Raw genomic sequence first — 24,395 nt, 5'->3', positions numbered from 1 at the left:
ACCACATTTTAAGAAATTTCAAATCACACTTGCAAATTTATTTTATTTTTCATTTTAGTCCATGTATTTAACTTAATGTTTAAAATATCTTTAGTTGTGCTACCATTTTAGTTATTGCTTAATTTAAATAAAAATCCTTGGGAGATTACTTTTACTATAAGTTTTACTTCTCTACATATTTTCCACAAATCACGCTGAAAAATCATACATTCCTGGGCTCTCTTTTGTTCATATAAATTCCAAGAAACAAGAAAAGCAAGGGCTTGATGCTTGAATTTATTTTACATTAATTTATATTTCACCCCTGAAAATTCTTATAGTTAGTATTTAAATTACACACACCCACACAATGTGTACATACATACACACAACTGCATGACATGGTTCAATAAAACATACAATAATCCAAATTATAAAACTGAAAGATTAAAATTGGTAATAGTTCGACATTCAACTGAGTAAGAGTCAAATTCTGTTTTTTCGTGGCTGTATAATTAGTATATTAACAATAGAAAAGCATGCTTCTTAAGAATAATATGGCACATCATATTCTAAACACGGTCTAAGATAATAGTTTTCTTACTATTTAATCAGCCCTATAGCACTAGTTACTTAATTTGTAATGATTCTTTAGAATGTGTGAGATCAAAACTGACAATTTAAATTGTCTGATAAATTGCGTGATCCCTGTGAAAAGTGTAAATCTCAGCTTAAATGGCTCAGACTAAGTGTCAATTTCAGAGGCTTTTCCCAATATTTACTTTCTAAAAATCATATTTTGAAGTTTAGTTCTAATATATTCTTAATTCATAAGTTTATTAACTATACAAGGGGGAAAAGTATCAAATGTATGTTAAACATTAAAACTGTTATTATAAGGAAACACTTCTTGACCTCATTAAAATAATTAACATTTCATAACATTATATTTCACATCCAAGTTATGGAAAAGCAAAAAAAAAATTATCAAAACAAACTATAGTCAATTACATTTTCAGATCAGCAAAATGCACTTGTAAGAGTCTTCCTTCCCCTAATCCAATTGCCAAAGGCATTTTAGCAGCTAAAATAGGTGAGTAGAAACATTCCTGCCATACTTTCTGAAATGTACTTAGTTTTTTGTTGTTATTCTTTTATGATTTTCTTCTTTCTGTAGTTTTAAACTCTAATGAAAACAGAAGATTACATTCATCCACACACACACCCATACATATATACACATCTAATTGGAGTTAATTTGTAACATCACCATTCTCAAACTATTCCAGTGAGTTATTGAAATATTATTATTTGTATTTTATTTACTTAATTATTCATTTTATAATCTGAATACCTTAAAGGAATAGAAATTAGAAATTATACTATAATATTTTAGAGACAGCTGGTGATTTTCCGTCATATTGGGCAATAAAATCAATGATTTTGATAGTTTTAAATGTGATGAACAAATAGAAGGTAATATATTTAATTTTGATTCTTTCATATTTAATATAAATAATTCCACTTTAAAAGGAATAATTTTAGTCAAACTGTCTTCTATTTCTTTAGTTCTATGGCATTTGACTTGTTTCTAAAATTATCTGAGTTTCGCACTCTAAGACCTGGGTCACAACCTTATTTAGGGACAGGAAATAGTTATCAGGTCACTGAGTGGTCAAATGAAAAAGGATTTGAAATGCTTCAGCACTTAGAACTCTATTCATTGAAATGATTGACTCCCATGTTGTTAAAAGGTTGAAGTTTCTTTACTGGAATTAGTCAGCTTATGCCTATATGATTACAGCAATTTTAAGAAAAATCTACAGAGTATAAACAGAAAGATTATGAGTATAAGAGTGCACATGAACAGCCTTATACATCTGCAAAAAAGGAACAGTCTTTAGGATATGCATAATATGCATAGATATTTTACTTAACATCTAAGTCTAGGGATAATATAAGTCTCTGGGCAGTAGGGTGCTATATAACTGGGGGTAAAAGCAAAGGGAACATAAACATTATTCCTCTATGTTACATATCTTTTGAAGTACACTTAAAACTTGCCATATAAGTTTGCAGCAGATTTTACTATCACGCAGGATAAAATTGTGTAGTTATTCTGGTATAATAATGATTAAGTGAAGCCTGTGATAGGTCTTCTGTTTTTATATTCACCTGATATTATTTCAAGTGAATACAGTCTACCTCTGATGATGGAAATAGGCAAAACAAGAGGAAGTTGGTGCAAAATGAGTAAATACTGGATCTGAGTCATTTAGCACTAGATCAGTTTCCCTGAAGTCCATGATCATTATTGGAAATCAAAGTTATCATTTTGCACAGCTTCCAAGGCATGTAGTATTAGGGATTTTAGGAGAGAAGAGGAGTTTGTGGCTGGAAAAAATATATTTTAAAAATGGATGAAAAGTGGTAGAAGAGAATTAAGCCAAAGTATCACTTGAAAAACTCACTTTCCCAGTGTTTGGGTGCCCAAGAATAGGACATTATGAAAATTGCACCAAATAAAGGTATTCCATATTTATATAACTTTTATATATGATCACTAAAGTGATCACTAAAGTCGATGTTTTCTTCCACAAATGTTAAAGGAAGCAATCCTATCACTGACAGACAGAAAGTTGGAAAATTAGGCACAGATTTTATTTTTAAGTTTTATTTTATAATAAGAAACTGGGCTATTAAAACTATGTAACCAAAGCTGGAGTGCGTGCACTGGAAGGCCCCTGCAGTCTTTTACAACTTTTCAGAGGCCTCGGTTGTGAACTGGGTTTGCACTCTGCCAGCAGAGCAGCTCTGACCCATGGAGAGCACTCCTTCAGATCAACACTGCCTCAGGCCTTTCTGCTTTCTCCAAGAAGTCTTACATTTCAGGCATCAAGTTGAATTTCTTCTGGAGATGATTAACCCAAACCCATGACAGATTTTTTCCAAGATATCCAACCCCTTATGTTTATTTTATCCTGGCTCTTTTTTGGATGTACTGGACACAAGTAACTTACTCATTTTACATGTTAAAGGGCTGGTGGAGAGCCATTAATTCCCTTAAAAAATGAGAAAATATTTCAGTCTGCCGGGCTCTATTGTGAGAACTCATGCTAAAGACATGATTTAAAATTTTAAGAAAGGTGTTTCTCCTCTACTATAGATTTTTAAAAAGCATTTCATCACATCCCAAGATAGGGATCTTAGACTTTTGGGGAAGTGCATTCTCGTGGTGTATTAAAAAACACAATGTTAGAAGGATCAGTTACTGTTTCCATAAGCCCCTTTGTAGGGGGTTTCAACTAACCTAAATCTTGGCACATACAATTTTAGCTAATAGTCAAATAAAAAAATATAAAAGCCTCTATTCTCCTTCTTATATACCAACCCCTGTCATTGTTTCTATTTCTACATTTTCTTATTATTATGGGTGAGATGAGTTATAGGAAAATAATTCAGGTGTTTTTACATACTTCTCAAAGGAAAACATTTTAAACTCAGAGATGATTGGACCACTTATTTTGGAGATGACTATTAGTATTTTTTAAACAAGAACATTTTTCCTCTTCGAAGAAACGGTGCAGACGGGTAAGATTTTTATAGATATTTTGGAGAACACATTCAAGTCTCTTAGATCTAAGGCTCCAAATACATGGCATTTTTACTATGAACATTCAAGTTACATATTTTAAATATTGAAATATTCAAATGTATAAATTAACACATACATACAGCAAGAGAAAAAGCTTACATAATTAATATACTTAAACATTTATGCTCCTAAAATTAACAGAAATATATCAAAGAAAAAAACACATAAAGTTAGATTTAAGGGATATAGTATCTGTTAAGACAAGCCAATTTAAGGAAGTATGTATAGATTCCAATTTAACATTGCATGCCAAAAATAAGAACTCTGTTTATCAGATGGAAGTTTGTATGTATGCACATGTACAGATACATGATAATGGAAGCAAGCGCAACATGAAATTGGAAAGCAACTTCAAGGTATACACCAGCACAAACAAATAATTCCATTTAAACACAAGCATGTCATTTACAAGTGGCAATTCTGAGTGACCAGCAACTTTGACCCTGATATAAACTTTGAGCTCAGCATTTGGGTGATGATTATATGATGGTTCCATGGTAAATAGGTTTTAATTTCTTAAAATTAAGACTAAATATTACTTATGATAGTAACTCACTTAATTAATTTGTAAATAGTACTTGATATAATCTTTTCTCTTTAAATAGGGAAATCTCACAGATGCAAAAAAAAACACAGGATATATTTTGGAAAGCTTCAAGGGATAATTTTATTTCTATATAATATTGATAATACCTCAAAACTATTAAAAATTATAAATCTTAGAATCACAAGAATTATAGAAAATCAATTCACTGCCCTTGTTCAGCAATTCTGAAAGTGTTAGTTTCTTCTACTCTTGAATAAAATTGCAAAATAAATTTTATCTTTACAAAACATATATCAATATCTGAATTAAAATATTTTATCTCTAAGTGGGGGATAAAAACTAAGTTAATTTTTGTAATTAGATTTATTACTGGAATGTTTAAAGATATCAGTTTTCTTCTTTAATTCATGCTTCAATGGGCTACCTAAGTTCAAGACCTTATACAGAGTGAAGAAAAGAAATGACAAGAGATTGCATATACATTGGGGGTGGGAGGTTAATGCCAGAAGTGTGACTGATTGATTGACTGACATCACTTTTAAAAGTCTGGATTAAGGCTGCCTGTCAAATTTGTCCAGCTAAAATTCAGAATAGAATGAATCACTGACCACAATCAGTATCTTGTCTATTCATTCAAGTATATGCATTTACCTTCATCTGGAAAATCCCTTTCCATGTAAAAATGATCAGCAAAACAGAATAATAAATTTCCCCTACACACATACATCATATCTTAAAGTATAATGTTTCAAAATGTATCCAGTTACTATAATCGAATTCTAAATTGTACAAGTTTCATTGAAAATGGCTACCGTTCCTGATAATAGCAACGGTGAAAATGTATTGAGCTTGCTATGCATTAGGTACTATTCCCAGCATTTCATATGTACTGATCAATTTACTTGACCCTGAGACCTGTGCATTATTTCACATCATTATGCCAATTTCATCAATGTGGAAAGACATACAGAAAGGTTAGTGTATGACAAAATCATACCTCTAGCAAGGGGTGGAGTTGGGATTTAAACCTAGGCAGTCAGCTCCATACATTACTCTCTTACCCATTGGGTTGAGTATCATTTTATAATTAAAGTAATGATTTTGAAAAATCTTGGAGAAGGTAGTGAAGCTTTGGGGGAAACACATGGGGTCTCCCGAGTCTATTAAACTACTCTAAAATCTCAATGGAAAATAGAAAATACTTAGTTTTCTAGAAACACAAAAACATACCTTGACTTCAATATATATTACTCATCTCTATCCTTCCAAAAAATGTTTAAAAAACTAGGAAGCTTTAAAACGAAGGGATACTGTTCATAATGATGAAATTATTCAAGATCCAAACCCTCACAGCTGGTGAGGCTTAAGTAGGAAATGATTAAATGAATTCCAAAGTTTGCTAAATAGACCCAAAGGGTGGCTGAGACAGTGGGACCTAAAGCTTGAATGTGAACACTGAATGAGTTGTAAGTTTAAGTTGGGAACAGGCCAATATCTGACTTTGAGTAATACCAATTGGCAGGAAGAGTGTTTCTGAGAATCAAAGATATTTTTTTAAAGTCAGAACTGTTTATTAATTCAACAAATACTTATTGAGTGCCTAGTATAGATGAATCTAATACTGTTAGGTTAGGCTTTGGGGATCGGAGGAAACAGAAATATGACTAAGACTGGATCCATGACCTTGGAAAGATTTATAGTCAGGGGAGGAAATAGATAAAAACATATAGTTATAGGACAATATTAAAGAAAGATAGGCAAAGGCCTATGGGAGGTGGTATTAGGAATGATGTACAGATGAAATGACATTTATCTGAGTCATGAAGGATAAGCAAAAGTCTGAAACTAGAAAGGTAAGAATAAGCATTAGAGATATATCATATAGATATAGTATACAAAGTTCAATATGGTTAGAGGATATTTCAGGGAGTGGGGAGATGCTACAAGGTAGTAATGGAAAGGTAGGCTGGGAAATGTATGTACAGCTCACTGTATGCTTAAGACTTCGGAATTCATTCTAGAGGAAACAGAAAGGCATTACAAGATTTTAAAATGGGTTATGCTATATGCAGAATTATAGTTTAGAAAGACATTGCAGTGCAAACATAGATGACAGCATTTACAACACTGAACAAAGTGCAGATACTACAAAGCAGGCTATTACAGTATTTCAAAGTAAGAGACGTTGCAGGCATTGGCTGATGTGAGGTGGTGCTTATATTCAGTGAGTAAGGAGGAGAACAGAATTAAGATTGATCTTGAGTTTTCTAGGTTGAGTGAATACCTAATGGTACTACTAACAGATGGAAAGAAAGTATCAAACAGGTAGAGAGAGTGGAAGAAATACACTTCATGTTAAACCTACTGGGTTTGAAGTGCCCAGACAAATCAAAAGGGGAAGGATGGAGATAGACATTTAGTTATCTTTGCCTCTAAACATACAGTATGTGAGAGGATTAGGCATTATATCTTGATATTTTCATGATGCCAGTGGAATAGGTATGATTTGTACTTCCACGATGTTTGCTTTTGCATATGTATATCGAAGTACAATATCTGACCAAGTAAACATTGGCTATATGAGTAAATAAATATGTGGATTGAATATACTAAGATCAGAGACAAAATTCCATGGGATATTGATATTTAAGACACAGAAAGAGGCACAGAAGACAACTAAAAAAGAGTGGCCAATAAACAGGAGATTCAGGAGAGCGGGATGAACATAAAAAGGGAGAAGAGAAATTCTAGGTAGAGAAATTCCTGAAGAAAGGGAAAGGAGAATGAGGGCAGAAAAGAGATTCCTGAGTTTAGCAATTAAGAGGTAAACGCTGATTACTGTAATGAATACAGTTTGAAGAGAATGATGCTGATGTGACCAGAGTATACAGTCTGCATAACTTTACAAATGTATTGTACATGACATGCTCAGTTTCACCTTATTAGTTTGTCTCTCAGTAGGCTGAGCCTCTGAAGCAGGAACTGATTTTTACTTGTGCCTCCAATCTCAGGTACAATGAAAGAAAACAGAAACTCAAAGACGCTTACTGAAGAAATAAAAAATGCAGAATGATTAGAAGGTGGGGAACAAAGGCCCAGATTAGACTGCCTAAGGAGGTTGCTAAGAAAAAGAGAGAGAGAGAGAGAGAGAGAGAGAGAGAGAGAGAGAGACGTAGCTTGAAGGGTAACAGCTTGAAAAGGAGCATCACATGTTCAATGGCAGACCTGTAGCTTCCTCATAGGTGGATTTTAGGAAGGCCAAGACACAAAAGACAGGAGATAACTAAACATGCAGAGTATCATGGCATCAGGCAGAATAACATCCAAAGCAAGGGGGAAAATTTTAGCTTTGGGAAGGAAGTGGGAAACCATTTATTAAGAAAGAGCAGGTTGCAGTGATCTTTGTAACTGCTACTGGAAATAAAAATAACGACTGCTGCCACATACTGAGCACTATGCTCAGCAGTGACTTCATTCCCCACAACTATTCTATGGGATAGGTATTATTGTTCTCATTCAATGGGTGAGAGCAAGTGAAATATATTCATACCCTGTGGCCACGATTTCTTTGCTTTTTCCCCTTATCCCTCCATGTCTACTGTGTTTCCCCTGGTCTAAGCCACCATCTCCATGCTAGACTACTGCAGTGACCTTCAATCTGGTCTTATGTTCACTCTTATTTCCTTTCTAACTGTTCTCTACAACACATGTTCCACAACCGCAACTTGAAGAACAAATCTGACCATTTCATCTTTTGCTTACACTGACTGTTGTTCTTGTAATACCGAAGGTCAATTCTTCAACATGGACCAAAAGTAATGGACTAAAATTGCTCTGTTCCCTGCCAACTTCATCTCTGGCCATACCAGCCTTCTTTCAACTCTTTGAATGGTGTAGGCTATCCTTGTCTTCAAAGTCTTTCAACAGGCCCACACACTTGTTATATACAACTTCCCCCTTTGCCTAGTTGCTGCTTCTTGAACTTCAAATTCAGTGTCACTTCTTCCCTTATCTGATTGGGCTAGATTCATAATGAACTCCCTTTACTTTTCCTCCATAGAATTTTATTCATTTGTGTCATTATATACTTACATGAGTTTTTATAAATACTCCCAGCTCCCACTTCAACCAGATAGTGAACTCTATTACCCATGATCTGTGTTTATTTCATTCACCACCCTATCTTCATCTTCTTGCACAATGCCAAGCTCATGGTGGATAGTCAATAAAGATGTGTTGGTAGATTAAATAGGGAATGTAAGGAATTAAGTCTTAGTTCCCACATTTAAAGGCTAGATCATTCTAATATCTTCTAAACATTTTTATTCAATTTACCGTATGACTTATGTGGTATATATTATTTGATCCAACTAATTAATGAGAAAATTTAGTATAGAAAGGTTAATTCACCAAAGTTACATAGGTTTGGGCTGGGATCCAAATTCAGTTCTATATAATTCCTAGTGTATGTGTTTCTGTTGGAGTGGAGAAAGCAAAAATAGAATCAGATGAATTTAAGACTCATTAAAGAAAAAACTAGGCAAATGATTTGATGCAGAGTTATGAAAAACAATGCAAAAATGTTGTTACCCATCTATAAATATGTAAAATTCACCAGAAATTACTATCATTATTAGATCTCCTGGTCTAAGTTCATTGGGATTTACCTACATATCCATCCTTCTTTGTTCTTTATAACTTCTTGTATCGCCAAGATCTCATCTGGAATCTTTTTCCTTTTGTCTCAAGAATACCAGTTAGTATTTATCTTAGATTTGGTCTATTGATGAAGAATTCTGCTTTGCTTGTTATAAAATTCTTGTTTTACCTTAATATGTTTTCATTTATTATCTGTTCATTAAAACCCAGACCCTTTAATGGATGATTTAAAAAATATCTCATGTAATCACTTAAAAAAAGCATCAAGGTTATAGATGGCATGTCTTTATGAATGGAAAATGGTTATCCTCAGCTCTGCCCCTCCCTATCCCCAATTTATACTCTTAAAGGCAACCATATTCATCCATTAGTCATTTCTTCTACTACTGGTCTGAATATATCTTGATGTCCTATTTTTATATATCTATATTACCTATTGACTTCACAGTATAAAGATTTAGCCCTTTTACAACATCTCTACCATACACATATATACTTCTTCTTCCAAGTTCCTAAAAAAGACCATAATTTTTGGTTACACCATGACTCAGTGTTTATCTTTTTATGACATGTAAGTATTGTTTACCACTCAGCCATATAAGGTACTGAAAAAGAAGGGTTAATAGCTTGTTCTATGGTTTTCCTCCAGCTGCAGGAAGGTATGAGGATTTGATCCTCGGGTCAAAAAACTGTTAGAATTTAATCTATACCACATGTAAGATCAATGAGAATTCAGCTGTATCAGACTAAGTGCTTTTACCTCATTGTTGAGATTGAATCTTAAGCAATAAGCAAGCAGGATGAATGAAATGCAACTGAACCAGAGAATGGGAGCTAGATATATACCCCTAAGTAGACTGGGTTACTAGTTGAGAAGACTACATGACTAAATGATTATAAAAAGCTCCTGGGATCCCCAGAGCTGATGGCTTCCTTTAACTGAAGTTGTCCACACACTTACAGCCTCATCTCTCACGCCCCCGTGTTTCCTAAGTGAAGAAGGACTGGAACACACCAGATGCTCTGCCCAGGTATCACAATGTCCTCTCTATACTAAGCATGCTTTGTGGTTTGCTCTCTTTTGTCCTTCCTTAAAGCTGAGTAAATTTAGTGTTGTATGCTTCCTATTGTGTTTCATCAATTTAAGTGTTCATTTGAACTCAAAATACACAGCTGCTCTGAGAAAAACCAGCACAGCAGTTGCAGATAACATTTCATGCCTTGTACAACTTTTTTATTTTCTTACATTTAGTTATCTCATTTTTTACATTAGGCTAGCTTTCTATGTATGTTAGTTCATTAGTTTCCAAATTCTCTAGTAAAAGGCTTCATCTACTATATGTTCATGTGTTAGTATTTTATACACATATCCACAGGTCACCCCAAAACTCTTTTCTTACAGAATATACCTCCTTTATGTTTGAGCACATACAACAGTCAGGAATATTTTTTTTTCTCCTCAGAGAAATTGCTCATGATGTTTTCTGTCATTGTGAAGTATTTAATCTCTAAGCCCATGCAACCTTGGATCTCTCCTCACCATCACCATAAATATTCCTTTGTCTCTTTCCTTGCGAGATCTCATGTATGCCTTTTCCATGGTTGACTTCTTTATTTTTGAGTAGTTCCTCCAGTACTTGCTGAGCAAGTTGCAAGGGAGATAACCTAAGATTTGGCATGTTTTACAGTTTTAAATTTTATTAATAGTTTCTATGTTTACAGAATTCTAGGTTGGAAATAACTTTTTCCAAGAATGTTGAATTATCTTCTGGATTCTGGGATTAATGCTGGGAATCCAATGCTTTTAGATAACTGATGCATTGCATGTGACCTGTTTTTCTTTCTTGAGGACTTTCAGGCTCTTACATTTGTCCCTAGATTTATGACATTTTTTGAAGATATGCCATAAAGATGGGTTTATTTACATTCATTTTCCTGACATTCAATGGGTTCTCTTGATCTAGAAACTGGTATCTTTTAATTTGGGGGTTTTTTGGAATGCTTTTTTTTCTGATCATTTATTTCAATCTATTTGTTATTGAATTTTCTCTCTTTTTGGATCTCCTATTATTTATCAAGGGTTGGACCTCCTGGAATATGTTTTCCTTTTCTATGTTTCCTCTCATATTTCATATCACTTTGTAATTTTGTTCCAATTTCTGGGAAATTTCTTTAACACTATCTTCTAACACTATCTTCTAATCTTTTGCCAAGTTTTCATTTCTGATACCAAGTTTTTGTTTTCAGAATGGTATTTTTGGTTTTCTGACCTCTCTTTCTTATTATAGCATCTCATTCTTATTTCATGGATGCAATTTTATATCAATGACAATATTCATTGTATATTTGAAGAATCTTTTCACCTGGTAGTGTCTGTTCACCTGGTACAGTGTTTATTTAAATTGATTATTACTTTTGTTAGTTTTTTTTTTCTCTATATTTCATGTTTAAATTTGCTTCAGATCCTCCTTTGTGTGCTTATATTTTAGAGCAGGGGGTCTGTAAGGTTGATAGGAAACTCTGCACCAGTGAATGAGGCCTCTTCTGAGAGCTTCACCTTAAGACGACTTACCAGAGTCCTGTATTGGAAATACCTGATGTCAATATTTAAATGTTTCCTCTTGGACTGATAAGAATATCCAGAAACACTCTTATCATCTCTTTCCTGGAGGCTAAAGGCATGGTGCTATGGAATTAATGCTTATGTTTCCCCAACATTCCTGTGTTGAAATCTTAACTCTCAATGTGATGGCATTTGGAATTAGGGTTAGATTAGGTAATGAGGATGGGGCCCTCATGATGGAATTAGTGGCCCTGTAAGAAGAGGAATGGAGAGATCTCTTCTCTCCACATGCATGAACCAAGGGGAAGCCATGTGCATAGATAGTAAGAAAGTGGCCATGCATAAGCCAGAAAGAGAGCTCTCACTAGGAACTATGTTAGCTGGTATTTTGATTTTGACCTTCCCAGCCTCTGGAACTGTGAGAAATAAATGTCTGGGTTTTAAGCCACCTAGTCTATGGTATTTTGTTATGCCCATCTGGACCAAAAAACATGATTATCAGAATTCTGGGAGCTGAACAGGGGAAGGGGTTGGGAATTTAGCATTTAACATATACCTACATCTACTCTTCTTAGTTTTAGTGAGGTGTCAAGCAAGGATTTCCTAAGTCACAGATTCTGTTTTATCCTATTAAAAAAAATTAAGTTCAAAAATTTTGCACAGGTAATCCAGATCTCTTCACATTACTTCCACTGGGCCTAATACCATCATCCTGAAATTCTGAGTTTGAAATAGTTCTCATATTTCATTGCTAGTTTAAGCTTTTGCTTTCTCACTGTTAGTCACATATGTATGTTTTCTGGTCTATAAAATTATATTACTGTTGCCCATTTCCTATATTTGTTAGTATGTGTCTTAAAAAATATCTTCCCTGAAGTTTTAGTGAGGGTTTCCAGATCAATCATCTTTAGCTAGGAAGTCTTAGATTGACATTTAATTTTTAAAATATCATGAGAAGTAAATACTGGTGTTCTCAGTTACAGATGAGAAAACAAAGGCATGAGTCCACAGCTAGTGTATCTACATGAGATTCAAACCTGACTTCTCAGTGCAAAACAGTTGTTACTTTGTTATCTTATGTAGCCTTCTTTAGATAGAAGACTAATGCTCTCTATGATGAACTTTCTAAGGTATTGTAATAATTCTCTGAAACCTTGACAGGATTATTGGCTATCTCAAAGGACAGAAATTTTCCTATATAGCAATAGGTGGGCATCTAATACAGATGGGCAGAGAGATTTTGTTTTCAAGGAGCAAGGGACAACAAAGATAAGGAGAAAAAAAAAAGGTTGCCATGGACTTCTTATCTCAGAACCCACTATCTTTCCCCATTTTCTTTGTGAAGGTTAGCTCAGGAATCCAGGTGTTCTCCTCCTTATTCCTCGTGACTGTACAGAGAAGCAGCAGATGGGGAACTGGATGGCATGAGTGCCTTGTTTTTCATTTTTGAAGATGAAAGTTTTGCTGGGTATAGACTTTCATACTGGAACTTATTTTCTTTTAGTACTTTGAAGATATCATTACATTGTGCATTAGTCAGCTTGGGCTGCCATAACAAAATACCACAGACTGGATGCTTTAAGGACAGAAATTTATTTTCTTATAGTTCTGGAGGCTACAGGTCTAAGATGGAAGTGCTAAAAGTTTAGTTCCTCAGACGCCTCTTTCCTTGGCTTATGGATGGCCACCTTCTCACTGTGTCCTCACATGGTCTTTTCTCTGTGAGCATATACTCCTGATGTCTCTTTCTTTTTGGATAAGTATACCAGTCCTCTTAGATTAGAGACCCACTCACCCGACCTCATTTAACCTTAATTATCTCCTTAAAAGCTTTATCTCCAAATATAATGAGAGGGTTAGGTCTTTCAACCTGTGAATTTGGGGGTGGCATAATATATAACTGTCTTCTGGTTAACTGTCTTCAATAATATATAATTGTCTTCTGGATTTCATCATTTCTATTCAGAAGCCAGCTTCATTATTTATTATTACTGGTCCTTTGAAGATAACAAACTTTTTTTTCCTCTGGCTCTTTAAAAAAAAGTTCTCTCTTTTTTTCTTTTTTTTTTTCTCTCTCTCTTTTTTAGCAATTTTACTATGATATGCTGCAGTGTAGTTTTCTTTGAATGTATATGTTTTATGTTTTATGGTTCATGGAGTTTCTTAAATCTACAACTTGAAGTTTTCCTCACTTTTAGTAAATTCTCAACCATTAACTTTTCAAACATTACTTTTATGACACTCTCTCTCACCACTTCTTGGACTGTAATTACATGTGTGTGAGACATTTTTGCTGTATCTTGCATGTCTGATCTCTTTCCTGTATTTTTGATTCTCTTTCATTTCATGCTTCAATTTAGATTTTTTAAAAAATGTTTATTATTTTTGAGACAGAGAGAGACAGCAAGAGAGCACAAGATGGGTAGGGGCTGAGAGAGAGAGGGAGACACAGAATCTGAAGCAGGCTTCAGGCTCTGAGCTGTCAGTCAGCACAGAGCCTGATGCAGGGATTGAACCCACAAGCCATGAGATCATGACCTGAGCTGAAGTCGGATGCTCAAATGACTGAGCCACTCAGGCGCCCCTAGATATTTCTTTCAGACCTATTTTCCCATCTCTCCTCAGCTTTGATTAACCTGTAGTTAAATCTATCCATTGAGTTCTTAATTTCAGTTTTTTAAGTTATACTTTTCTTTTGGATATTTTTTTATAAGTTCAGTATCTGTTGAAATCCTCAATTTCTTCTATATCCCTAAAGTTATTATGTATATGTCTTTAAAAATCTCCATTATCTGAAATCTTGTTGGCTCTATGTGTATCCATTGTTTCTCCTGGTGTTCAATGTTGTCTCATCTCTTTCTATGCCTGTGTGTGTGTGTGTGTGTGTGTGCGCGCGCCAAACACTGCATAGGAAAAAATGCAGAGATAATTTGAAGTTTGGGATGTTATCTATTTCTGGAGATGTTTTATGGTTGTTTCTGGCAAAAGGCTACTAGAAAGTCTATTTGCAATGCACCTAGACTGGTGACATTATCAAATGCTTTGCTTAGCTTCTCACATCTTTGTATTTTCTTCTTGACTCATAATTCTTTGCTTACTTGTTAGTTCTCTAATGACTTCAATTACATTCTTAAAAATAACTTTTCCAGCTTTTAAAGTTGTTCTCTGCAGGAGGGTTGGTTTGAATTACATAGTCTTCTCTTACCAGAAGTAGAAGTCCTCTTGTATTTTTTAATGGAAAATAAACTAACATCTCATAGTCTACATAACATGGTTTATTTCAAAAAACCTTAAGAGCTCTGAAATCCTTTCCCATTTTTAAATCATATACACACCATATATACATATACACAAAAAATACATATAAAGTATATATGTATATGTAAATCATCTGTACATAAGGTATATATACACACTATAAAATATATAATAAATATTCTATTCTGGCTGAATTTGGGGGAAAGTAGAAAATACAAACTCTTTATAACTAATGTGGTTAAGGAAGAGTTTAATCAGCTGTTTTCTAACTTGGGATTACCATTTCCTGAATCCCCCTTATCCACAGATATTTTTTTTAAATTTTTTTAAATGTTTATTCATTTTTGAGACAGAGAGAGACAAAGCATGAGAGGGGGAGGGGCAGAGAGAAGGCAACACAGAATCCAAAGCAGGTTCCAGGCTCTGGGCTGTCAGCACAAAGCCCAAGGCAACCCTCAAACTCACGAACCACTAGATCGAGATCATGACCTGAGCTGAAGTCAGACGCTTAACCGACTAAGCCATCCAGGTGCCCCTCCACAGATAATTTTTTTAAAAATTTACAGTTTGCTTCATGCTCTACTGGACTGAATTCCTAATCAGATTTTTTTCTGTAGAAAGTTAAATTGATTCTGAACCTTATATTAAAAAATACCATGATACTGTTCAAAATATATTTAGGGAGTTTTAATTATGTCGCTTACACATATTTTTCTTTCTTATTCAAATATTATTGAGTGCCAACTATATATCTGGCTCTATTCTAAGTGCTGAGGATATAGCTAAATAAGATCTTCCCAACATGGTTCTCCCTTGGTAGAGCTTACATTCTATTAGTGGAAACACAACATTTAAGTTAAATTTTAACAATTCAGATTAAATAGGACAATAGCAGATAAATGTAATGAATGGAGCAGGTGTTGGGTGAGAGAGTTAGTAGGTAGAGAGGAAAAATTTACCAAGGTAGTGTTGTAAGAGAAAGCCCTCTCATGGGACTGGAGACACAAACTGAACAATGAGAGGGTCATTGTGCGTAGTGTGGAGGGCAGAGTTTCCAGGCAAAACAATAAAGTATAAAAGCCTCAAAGTAAAAAATTTCTTATCATATTTGAGGAACTGGAAAGCGTTCTGACATTTACAGTCAGGTGGGCCATGATATGAATGATAGCTTTTGTTCTAAGAGCAATGAGAGATCATGGGAAGATTTTAAATACTTAAGTCATATAAAATGCATCATATTAAATTCTATAAAGGAAGTTAAAATACAGCACCTGACCTTCAATATTCTTTAAAGTTGAGCTTCCCACTTACTTTCCAATTTCTATTGACTCTTTCCCCAGATCCTTTTCTATTAGTCAGGTTGAAAATAAAAACATTCATACAAAAGTTAGACAAGATTTTGCTAGTTGATTTTTAATTCTTTGTAGGTACAGGCAAACTTTTACTTTCCTAATATGAATGAAGTTTTGTTTCCTGTTTCAAAATGCTGTGGTAAGGATTTCATTATGTTATAGTAAAGCACATAGAACAGTGCCTGTACAAGTAGTGAGCAACAGGCAAGAGTAAAGAGACTATTATCATATCATATCATAATTATATATTATATTATATTATATTATATTATATTATATTATATTAATTATATCATATGGTAGATAAAAGTTTATTCTGGTTATTGTGGGAACACAGTAAGTGGTGTTGTAAGCTAGAATTGAAAATTTTTCTTAAGGGATTAATGCCTGAGGTGACAAGAATTAGCCAAGTGAAGAGATTTCCTTCAACGCATAGGACAGTGAGTCCAGTTCATCAAAGGAAACAGCATATTCAAAGATGTTATGCAAGCATCATGTAGCTCCATCTACATTTGAAGTTATTTAAGGGTATGGTCCTTTGTGTTTTTCTTCACTAAAAAAGTTTATGAAGCATCCATTATGCATTAGGTGTTATCCTAAAGGCTGTGAATACCAAGGAGATACATGTAGCTTAACATTTAGTAAGAAAATAGTAATTTGAAGTAGAGTCATTGTTGCAAACTGAGATACTGATGGACAGAGCACATTTTATGAATATTCAGATCCTTCTTTATTTTGACTAATATTGAGTCTTGCTCAGTAGAAATAAGATTGCAAACATCTCTTCTTTACAGCGTGATATCAGGTATTCTTTGGTTGCTTGCAATTATTCTCCCAGCTCTTAATACCTAATCACATTGGCATTAATAGCAAGTACTCTACACAACTACAGAAATACAAGACGTACTTTAAAACAATCTACATAATGTGACTCTGTGCCTTAAGCTGGTATTAAAAGGAAGAAAGCTAGAAGAGAAAATGCTTGTAATCATACAATAAAAAATACCACAAAGGAAGATGGTTTGGCTAGAAATGCTCTGAAGTAAAAATTATAGAAGTTGAAGGTCTTTTAATGTCTTCAATGCTCAAAAATTTAGTACAAAAATATTTGAACATCTATGATGTAAAAGGACATATGGTGTGTGTAAATCTTCAGTTTTATAAGAGGAGAAATAGAAAGCATGCTAGTGATGACAGCACCAGACTGGGAATTAAGAAAACCTGACATTAAAATCAAGTAAAATGTCCCAGGGAATGGAGGAACGAAGACAAAACTTGCCTCTCTGAGAAGGTTGTTGGGCCAGATCCAATTGTTTTCCTGGCTTGTCTAGCTTCCTTCCTTGGCTAAAGCCAAAAGTCTGAATTTGGCATTGGTTTAGAAGTAGCAAATTTTAAAATTTGAGCAGATTAGGGCAAGAATGTCACTTAATTTGTGAATAAATAATAATAAGAAAAAATGAAGCAAAAGTAGAGTGTTTACTTTTGGGCTGTGTGGAGATGTTCTCATCTATCTGAAAATTAAAATAGGTGATTAAAAATATGGTCACTTTTAGAGTCTAACAGATACGGTCCCTAATAATGTTAGATAATCATGATAATATTAATAATAATATTAGATGAGGTAGGAGTTAATTACATGGCACAAATTAGACATTTATCACCATGTTGGTACTAAACTGTTTCTTAATTTATATTAATGCAAGCTATGAGAAAGAACAAAATTGGCTATTAGTTTCCCAGAGTTTTGCCTAACTTAATCATTAGTCTTTATTTTTTTTCTTAAATATTTTGATTCTAAGGTTGTATATACATTTCAGCATTATCCAAGAACCTTTGCTCTTCATGTCTGCATTTTGTTTGATTTTTGCTAGCATTGTTTTAATAAAGAAATTATCTCCATTTCTGCTCACTTACTCTCTGTATGATCTTGGGCAAATCACCTATCAAACTCTCAAAACCAGTTCCCTCATCCGTAAAATGTTGCCAGTTATAATACATTCTTCAGAGTTTTTGAAGATTGAATCAGAGAATTTAAGTAAAACTCTTGGCACAGTACCTACCTCGCAAGAAATACAATAAATACTACCAATTGCAAGCAAGAGGAAAAAAGAATAAAGCTGTACTTTTAAAATGACTATTGCAAATGGTTACAAGTTTTGAGGACTTAACTATATATGTATACTGTGTATTTCAAGCATTTTACAAGGAGGATCTCATGTAATCCCCAACAACTAGGTACTATTAGTATCCAATTTTACATGTGAAAAATAATTCTAAACAGGGAAGTTAAATAATGTCCTCAAGGCCACACAGTCAATAAATGGTGGAATCAAGATTCAGTTCCATTCAGGCAGTTAGTGTTAGACTAACTCTGGAATCTAGACTTACATTTATTAAGCTAGGCTTCTTTTTATACCAGTGATAGCTATGGAAGAGTGATGTCAGGATGCTACACTGAGCATTTTACCATAAAAAAGGAAACTTGGTAGGAGATCTCTGAGGTAACAATCAAGAAAGTGTTTCAAAGTCTAAGGCAAGATCAGATATTGAAGCCTAAGTAAGGATTATGGGTGACCTAGGGTAAAGGAAAACAGTAATCCAACATTAAATAAATTATAAATAAATAAACAAGTCAATCAAGTAAACCAATGTTGAATCTGTAAAGTCTTCAGACTCTTAGCTTTGTCTCATAGGAATAACTGATTGATAACTAACATACTGCACATGTATGAGGTTACCCTGGGACCAGGTGTGGTCAAAAGTTCCTCAGCCTTCATAAGGTTACAGCTCTAAATCTGGCAGCTAGTCAAAAATTGTCAATATTTCATGTTATCGCAAAATAGAAGGATACTTTGTAAAACATGGTCTATTAAAAGGGAATAATTCTTTACCTTATATCACTTAATATTATTTGATATTTCATCAAATATTCCTCAAATTTAAGTGTATTTTTTGTCTAATAGAGGATATGTACCACCCTCTCTGTCCTATTAGTGACATTCAGAAAAAAGAAGCAATAATACCTAAATAATTTTAGTATAATTGATAAGAGAAATCATGGAAATACCCCACAGATAATATTGCAAAGTGGAGAAGAAAATATTTTTTAAACTTAACATTAAAAAAATCACACAGTGTTATTATAAATGGGAATTATAGGGAGAAATCATCAAATAATACTATCATCTAATCTCAACAAAACCAAGGGAATTATAAGACAGTGCTGCGATGCCATTGTGCTGAGAGAATGTTTCAGATAGAACATTCAATCTAAACCTACACTGAGATTTAATTCTGATCTCCCTCACTTTTGGGGGGTAAGATGCCCAACTATTAATTTAATTTGAAATTTTTAAGGGAAAAGTCCTTCCAATGCTCTAAAATGAGATTGTGATGATAGTTGTGTTATTGTGAATATATTGAAATTCATTGAATTGTACTCTTAAATCTGGTGCATTTTATATTATAGAAATTGTATCTCAAAAGGCCTGATTTTAAAATGCGCCCTCTACTGGGAAGCTGGGGTGAGTCAGGCTACTCAGGGGGAAACCGACTGGCCCTTATGGCAAGTTAGGAAATAATGTGAGTCCAGGAAGCATGTGATGCCAGAGAGACAGGTAAAGTCACCTTGGGATTCAACCTGGCCAGCAATGATCAAATTACCTTTGCCTCACTCTTTTCCTCTTAAAAGAAGGTAGAAATAAACATACTAGGTAAAAAAAGTTCTTCCATGTATAGCTGTTTTTGCCAAGCCTATTCCTTCAAAAACAAAAAAACAAAAAAAGAACACCAACGCTGAAACTAACTGTCAGTCACTAGATTATCTGGTACCCACATAATACATAATGACCATTCAGTGAAATTAATGAAATGACAAATATATTTGAGGTTGCAAAAAGAAAAAAAAAAAGTAAATTAAATGCATTTCATATGGATGAAAGTAAACAAAAACATATAACTTCATATCATGAAGCATAGGTAGAAATGTTCTATGTTCTATAGTCCACTTTATTTCTGTCAGTATTTGAACTATTCCTAGCATATTTTATATTAATACACAAATCTATAAATATACCATATATATATATATACACATATATGTATATATATGGTATATTTATACACACTATTCTAGCTGGTAGCATACCTTCACACTTCACAGAACAAGATAATGCGACCTATAGAACAGGCTGGGATAGATTTCTCTTTTGATTGTGAGATGTATGCTAATTTAAAGGGCAAAAATGCCCCAATTATCTTTCTCACTAGGCATTGCCTTTCTAAAGTAACAATGCTTCTATTTAACAGATAATAGCTGTGGTATTGTTATTGATTTTAGCAGAATTTCATCTCTTTCTTTCACAGTGAAATGGTGAAATTAAGACTGTAATAAGGAAATTAACTAATTAAAACCCAAGCCCTATTTTATATTGAAAACATATTTTAATTTTGTTAAAATACTAATTGATAAGTATTTTTTGAAATACTGGTTTTTGACACCTTCAATGGTCACGAATTTTTAAAAATGTTTTTCTAAGGAAAATTTCTAATATTAAAAAACAATTGAATGGTAGAGCAAGCCTACATATACCATCATCTACTGATCCAAAAAATTCAATAATTTGCTATACTTATTTTATCTATCTTCTTATGTATATATTTACTACTAAAGAAAATTCGAGACCCCATGTCTTCCGCTGCTACATACTTAACAGGCATCTAAAGAAAAGTATACATTTGGGGTTTATCAAATTTTTCTTCTGTAAATAAAAATATCTATTTTCAATATGCTATAATAATACATAATTTTTTAATAATTACTTTTGAGAGAGGGAGTCAGACAGCACAAGTGGGGGAGGAGCAGAGAAAGAAGGAGACACAGAATTTGAAGCTGGCTCTAGGTTCCGAGCTGTCAGCACAGAGCCTGACGTGAGGCTTGAACTCACAAACCACAAGATCATGACCTGAGCTAAAAATGGACACAACCGACTGAACCACCCAGGTGCTCCAATAATGCATAAATTTTAAGACTTATTTAAAATGTATGGAAGAGTATTAAAAATTCTAAGTGGTTTACTTCCATTCAAATGTATTTTTCCTATTAGAAATTATAATCCAAAAGTATAGATAAAATTATGAATATTGTAATATTAAAGAGAAAGCAATGGCAAACTTATTGTAAGTCATGTTGGCTTCTCTGACATATTTAAATATTTCTGTTCAATAATGTAAGTCCATAATTCTTCCAAATGCTGAAATCAGAAATATAATCTGCCATTTAGATGTATAAATCCTTTACCCCAAAAGTCAGTTGGGCAAGCTTCAAATATAGTAAAATATTTTAAATTCCATAGTTTAATTTATAACATTTAATGCAATTTGTGTATATTGGCAGTAAAGTAAATATATTAGAATATCATTTCCACATGGGTTCACTTCCACTGATATTGGCTAATATCAGTCAGTGTAAAATTTGAATAAAATTAGTAACACTGATGAAATAGCTTTATAAGATTTCACATAAAAATATAAGAAATTTAAATTTATGTAAGCACTGATACAAATACTAAACTACTATGCTAATGAATCGATGCACTAAATTAGTATTTTAGCTCCAAGAGACATATTTTGACTTTTATTTAATTATACCTTATATATAATATTTCATACATGTACTTTAGGACTACTGAGAATTAAACTTTTATTTTATTGGGGTGCCTGGGAGGCTCAGTTGGTTAAGCATCTGACTCTTGGTTTTGGGTCAGGTCATAATATCACTGTTCGTGAGTTTGAGCCCTGCATCAGGTTCCGCACTATCAGGGCAGAGAGAGATGGAGAAAAAGAGAATCCCACGCAGGCTCCTTGCTATCAGTGCAGTGGGGCTTGATCCTACAAACCATGAAATCATGACCTGAGCCAAAATCAAGAATCAGATGTTAAATCAACTGAACCACCCAGGCACCCCTAAAATTTTTATTTGAGATACAATTTTCCATCTTTATCTTTTTTCTACAAATTCTTTTATTTATTTATTTTTTTAACTTTTTCTTTTAATTCTAGTTACTTAACGTACTATATTAGTTTCAGGTGTATGATATGGTGATTCAACAATTCCATACTCCATCTTTACCTTTTTTACCTATGTGTCTATGATTAAACCATACCTTCAAAGTAATCATCTCTTCTGGGCTGTGCCTTCTTTGGTGATTTTGTAACAGAAACTTTATTTTCATTGTTTTTGAATAATTCTAGGCAAACAGTGGGATCTAGACAAAAAGAGCAAGATAAGACAAAAGTTCAGCTCTGGCTCATTCTATCTCTGAAGTGGCTATATTTTTTTATGATAGTATTAAAAAATAATACCCACTCTATAAATCACTGTGATATTGGTAATTATGTCAAAGTTTCATAATATGAAATAGTAACTAACCATTCACATATTCTTGGTTTTCTGATTAAGTACATAGCCAATAATTAATACAGAGCACAGAAATGCTAATAATGTGAAAAAATCACATAAACACTTTCTAGTAATGGCATCATCTTTTTATTTTGGGAATTGTTTTACTGTTTATTTTAGCTTCTTTCTTAAATTCCTGATTTCTGCTGGAATAAAGTAAAATTTCTATAAATTCATAATAGGTGAAAGCTATTATTACAGGAAAGGCCATATACCCTACTATTCTCTCCTCTACATATGAGGAGCTGGGAGAAAGGAGATGTAAGCAAGACAACTGATAGGAGAGACAAAGATCATTTCATTAATTTTATGGATAAAATAACGGTTTTGCTTTTGTCCTAATGTATTATATTTACATAACAAAGAATTTATGGAAATTCTATATACATTTTATAGCCAAGAGCACTCTAAATCTATTAATTTTACAAAATAAATGGGATGATTGTAAATATAGGGCCCTATAATTTACTGGTAATGAATGATTCTATGGAATGTAAATTGGAGATTTGGTGCAGTTGTACTTTTTGCTTATTGAAGAACTGTGAGAAAAGAAAATAGTGGTGTAAGTAATGGAGTAGAATAAAGAATGGAAATTTATGCATTTCAAGTAGGTTAACATAAAACCACATTTAAGGGCAGCATACATTTCTTAATATCTTACATCATCTTGCAAAAGGATAACTTAAAATCTTTAATTAATATCTAATGCAGTAACATTGAATATGCTAAATAGAAAAATAAGATTTTAAATAGTGTAAAGCTCAAACTACATACTTCAATTAAATGCTAAGATAGCATATTTTTAGAATATTATTAGAAAAACAGAATAGTAGTTGTAGAGTTATTTTTCAAGCATGTGGAAACTGAAGATTTCCATTAGTCTTTTAGCAATAATTACCCTTACTAATAAGCATGATTTCCATGGTTCACAGAGATTATATTTCTCAAGATTAGGGAAAATACTAGTCAATATTTGGGCATGTCTCATAATTATATGTGACCTAAGGTATTGTAAGAGTTGGGTGTGTCTATACGAATTCAACATAAATTAGAAATAAGAATAACATATTTTTTAAAAATAGTGTCTATGTATTTAATAAAACATATATTACATATTGTCTAAGTCATTTATGAAAAACAATGCTGACATGTCAAAAGGAGCATTAGTCAGTCAGGGAAGACAGATTACCATGGGCTTATGTTCTATATGATACCTTATAACCTACTGATCTTTCTACATGTTCTCCTGTTCTTGCTATTCCATTTCATCTATGCGCGTCCTGAGCAAAGACATTACAATTCGACAGAACTGGATTAGACCTGAGACCTAATTTTTACTAGTTGTGTGACTCTGGGCAAATTGCCCTCTCTCCTTCACTTCTCTACGCAAGAGAAATAATATTAACTTTGAAATACTACTGCGAGAACTAATGAAATAATGTATGTAAAGCATCAAGACTCATGTCTGCAAAGTGTCAGTGCTGAACAAATGCTGGCTAGTAAACATATAACCACAACATAAATAAGAATAATATTTCCAACTTGGCAATTCTATTCTCAGAAAAGATCTTAAATCCTCCATAGAATAAGATGATATTAATTGATGGTCCATAATTGGCTTCATTTTACCCATTTTATTTATATAGCACACAGAAAAATAGCTGTAGATCTTTTATAAATACTTTGGTACTCCTTTGGGCAAATAATCTCTCCATGACTTGATTTCTTAATATGTAAAACAGAGAAAAAAATAGCACTTTCCTCATATTATTATCAAGATTAAAGAATACATACAAAAATATCTAGAAAAGTTGTCTAGCTCAATTTACTCAAAAAAAAATTTTACTCTACAAGGGCGCATAAACAGTGCTATATTTTCAATATCCTTTCATTTTAAAACATTCTGATTGCAACCTTTAATT

General features: G+C 33.2%; 1 protein-coding gene across 4 annotated transcripts in view; it reads right to left on the bottom strand.

Annotated features, from left to right (window-relative positions):
* Positions 1-24,395, bottom strand: part of LRRIQ1 (leucine rich repeats and IQ motif containing 1) — a 208,509-nt gene that overhangs the window by 66,016 nt on the left and 118,098 nt on the right. For all 4 annotated transcript variants that reach the window (XM_078449636.2, XM_078449634.2, XM_078449635.2 and 1 more), the window contains one exon: positions 22,178-22,279. In XM_078449636.2, coding sequence (XP_078305762.2) covers positions 22,178-22,279 — 102 coding nt within the window. The remainder of the gene's footprint in view (positions 1-22,177; positions 22,280-24,395) is intronic.

Source organism: Panthera onca, chromosome B4, assembly GCF_046562875.1.
Source record: "Panthera onca isolate mPanOnc1 chromosome B4, mPanOnc1 haplotype 2, whole genome shotgun sequence".
NCBI lineage: Eukaryota > Metazoa > Chordata > Mammalia > Carnivora > Felidae > Panthera > Panthera onca.
This window is presented reverse-complemented; position numbering and strand designations above follow the sequence as displayed.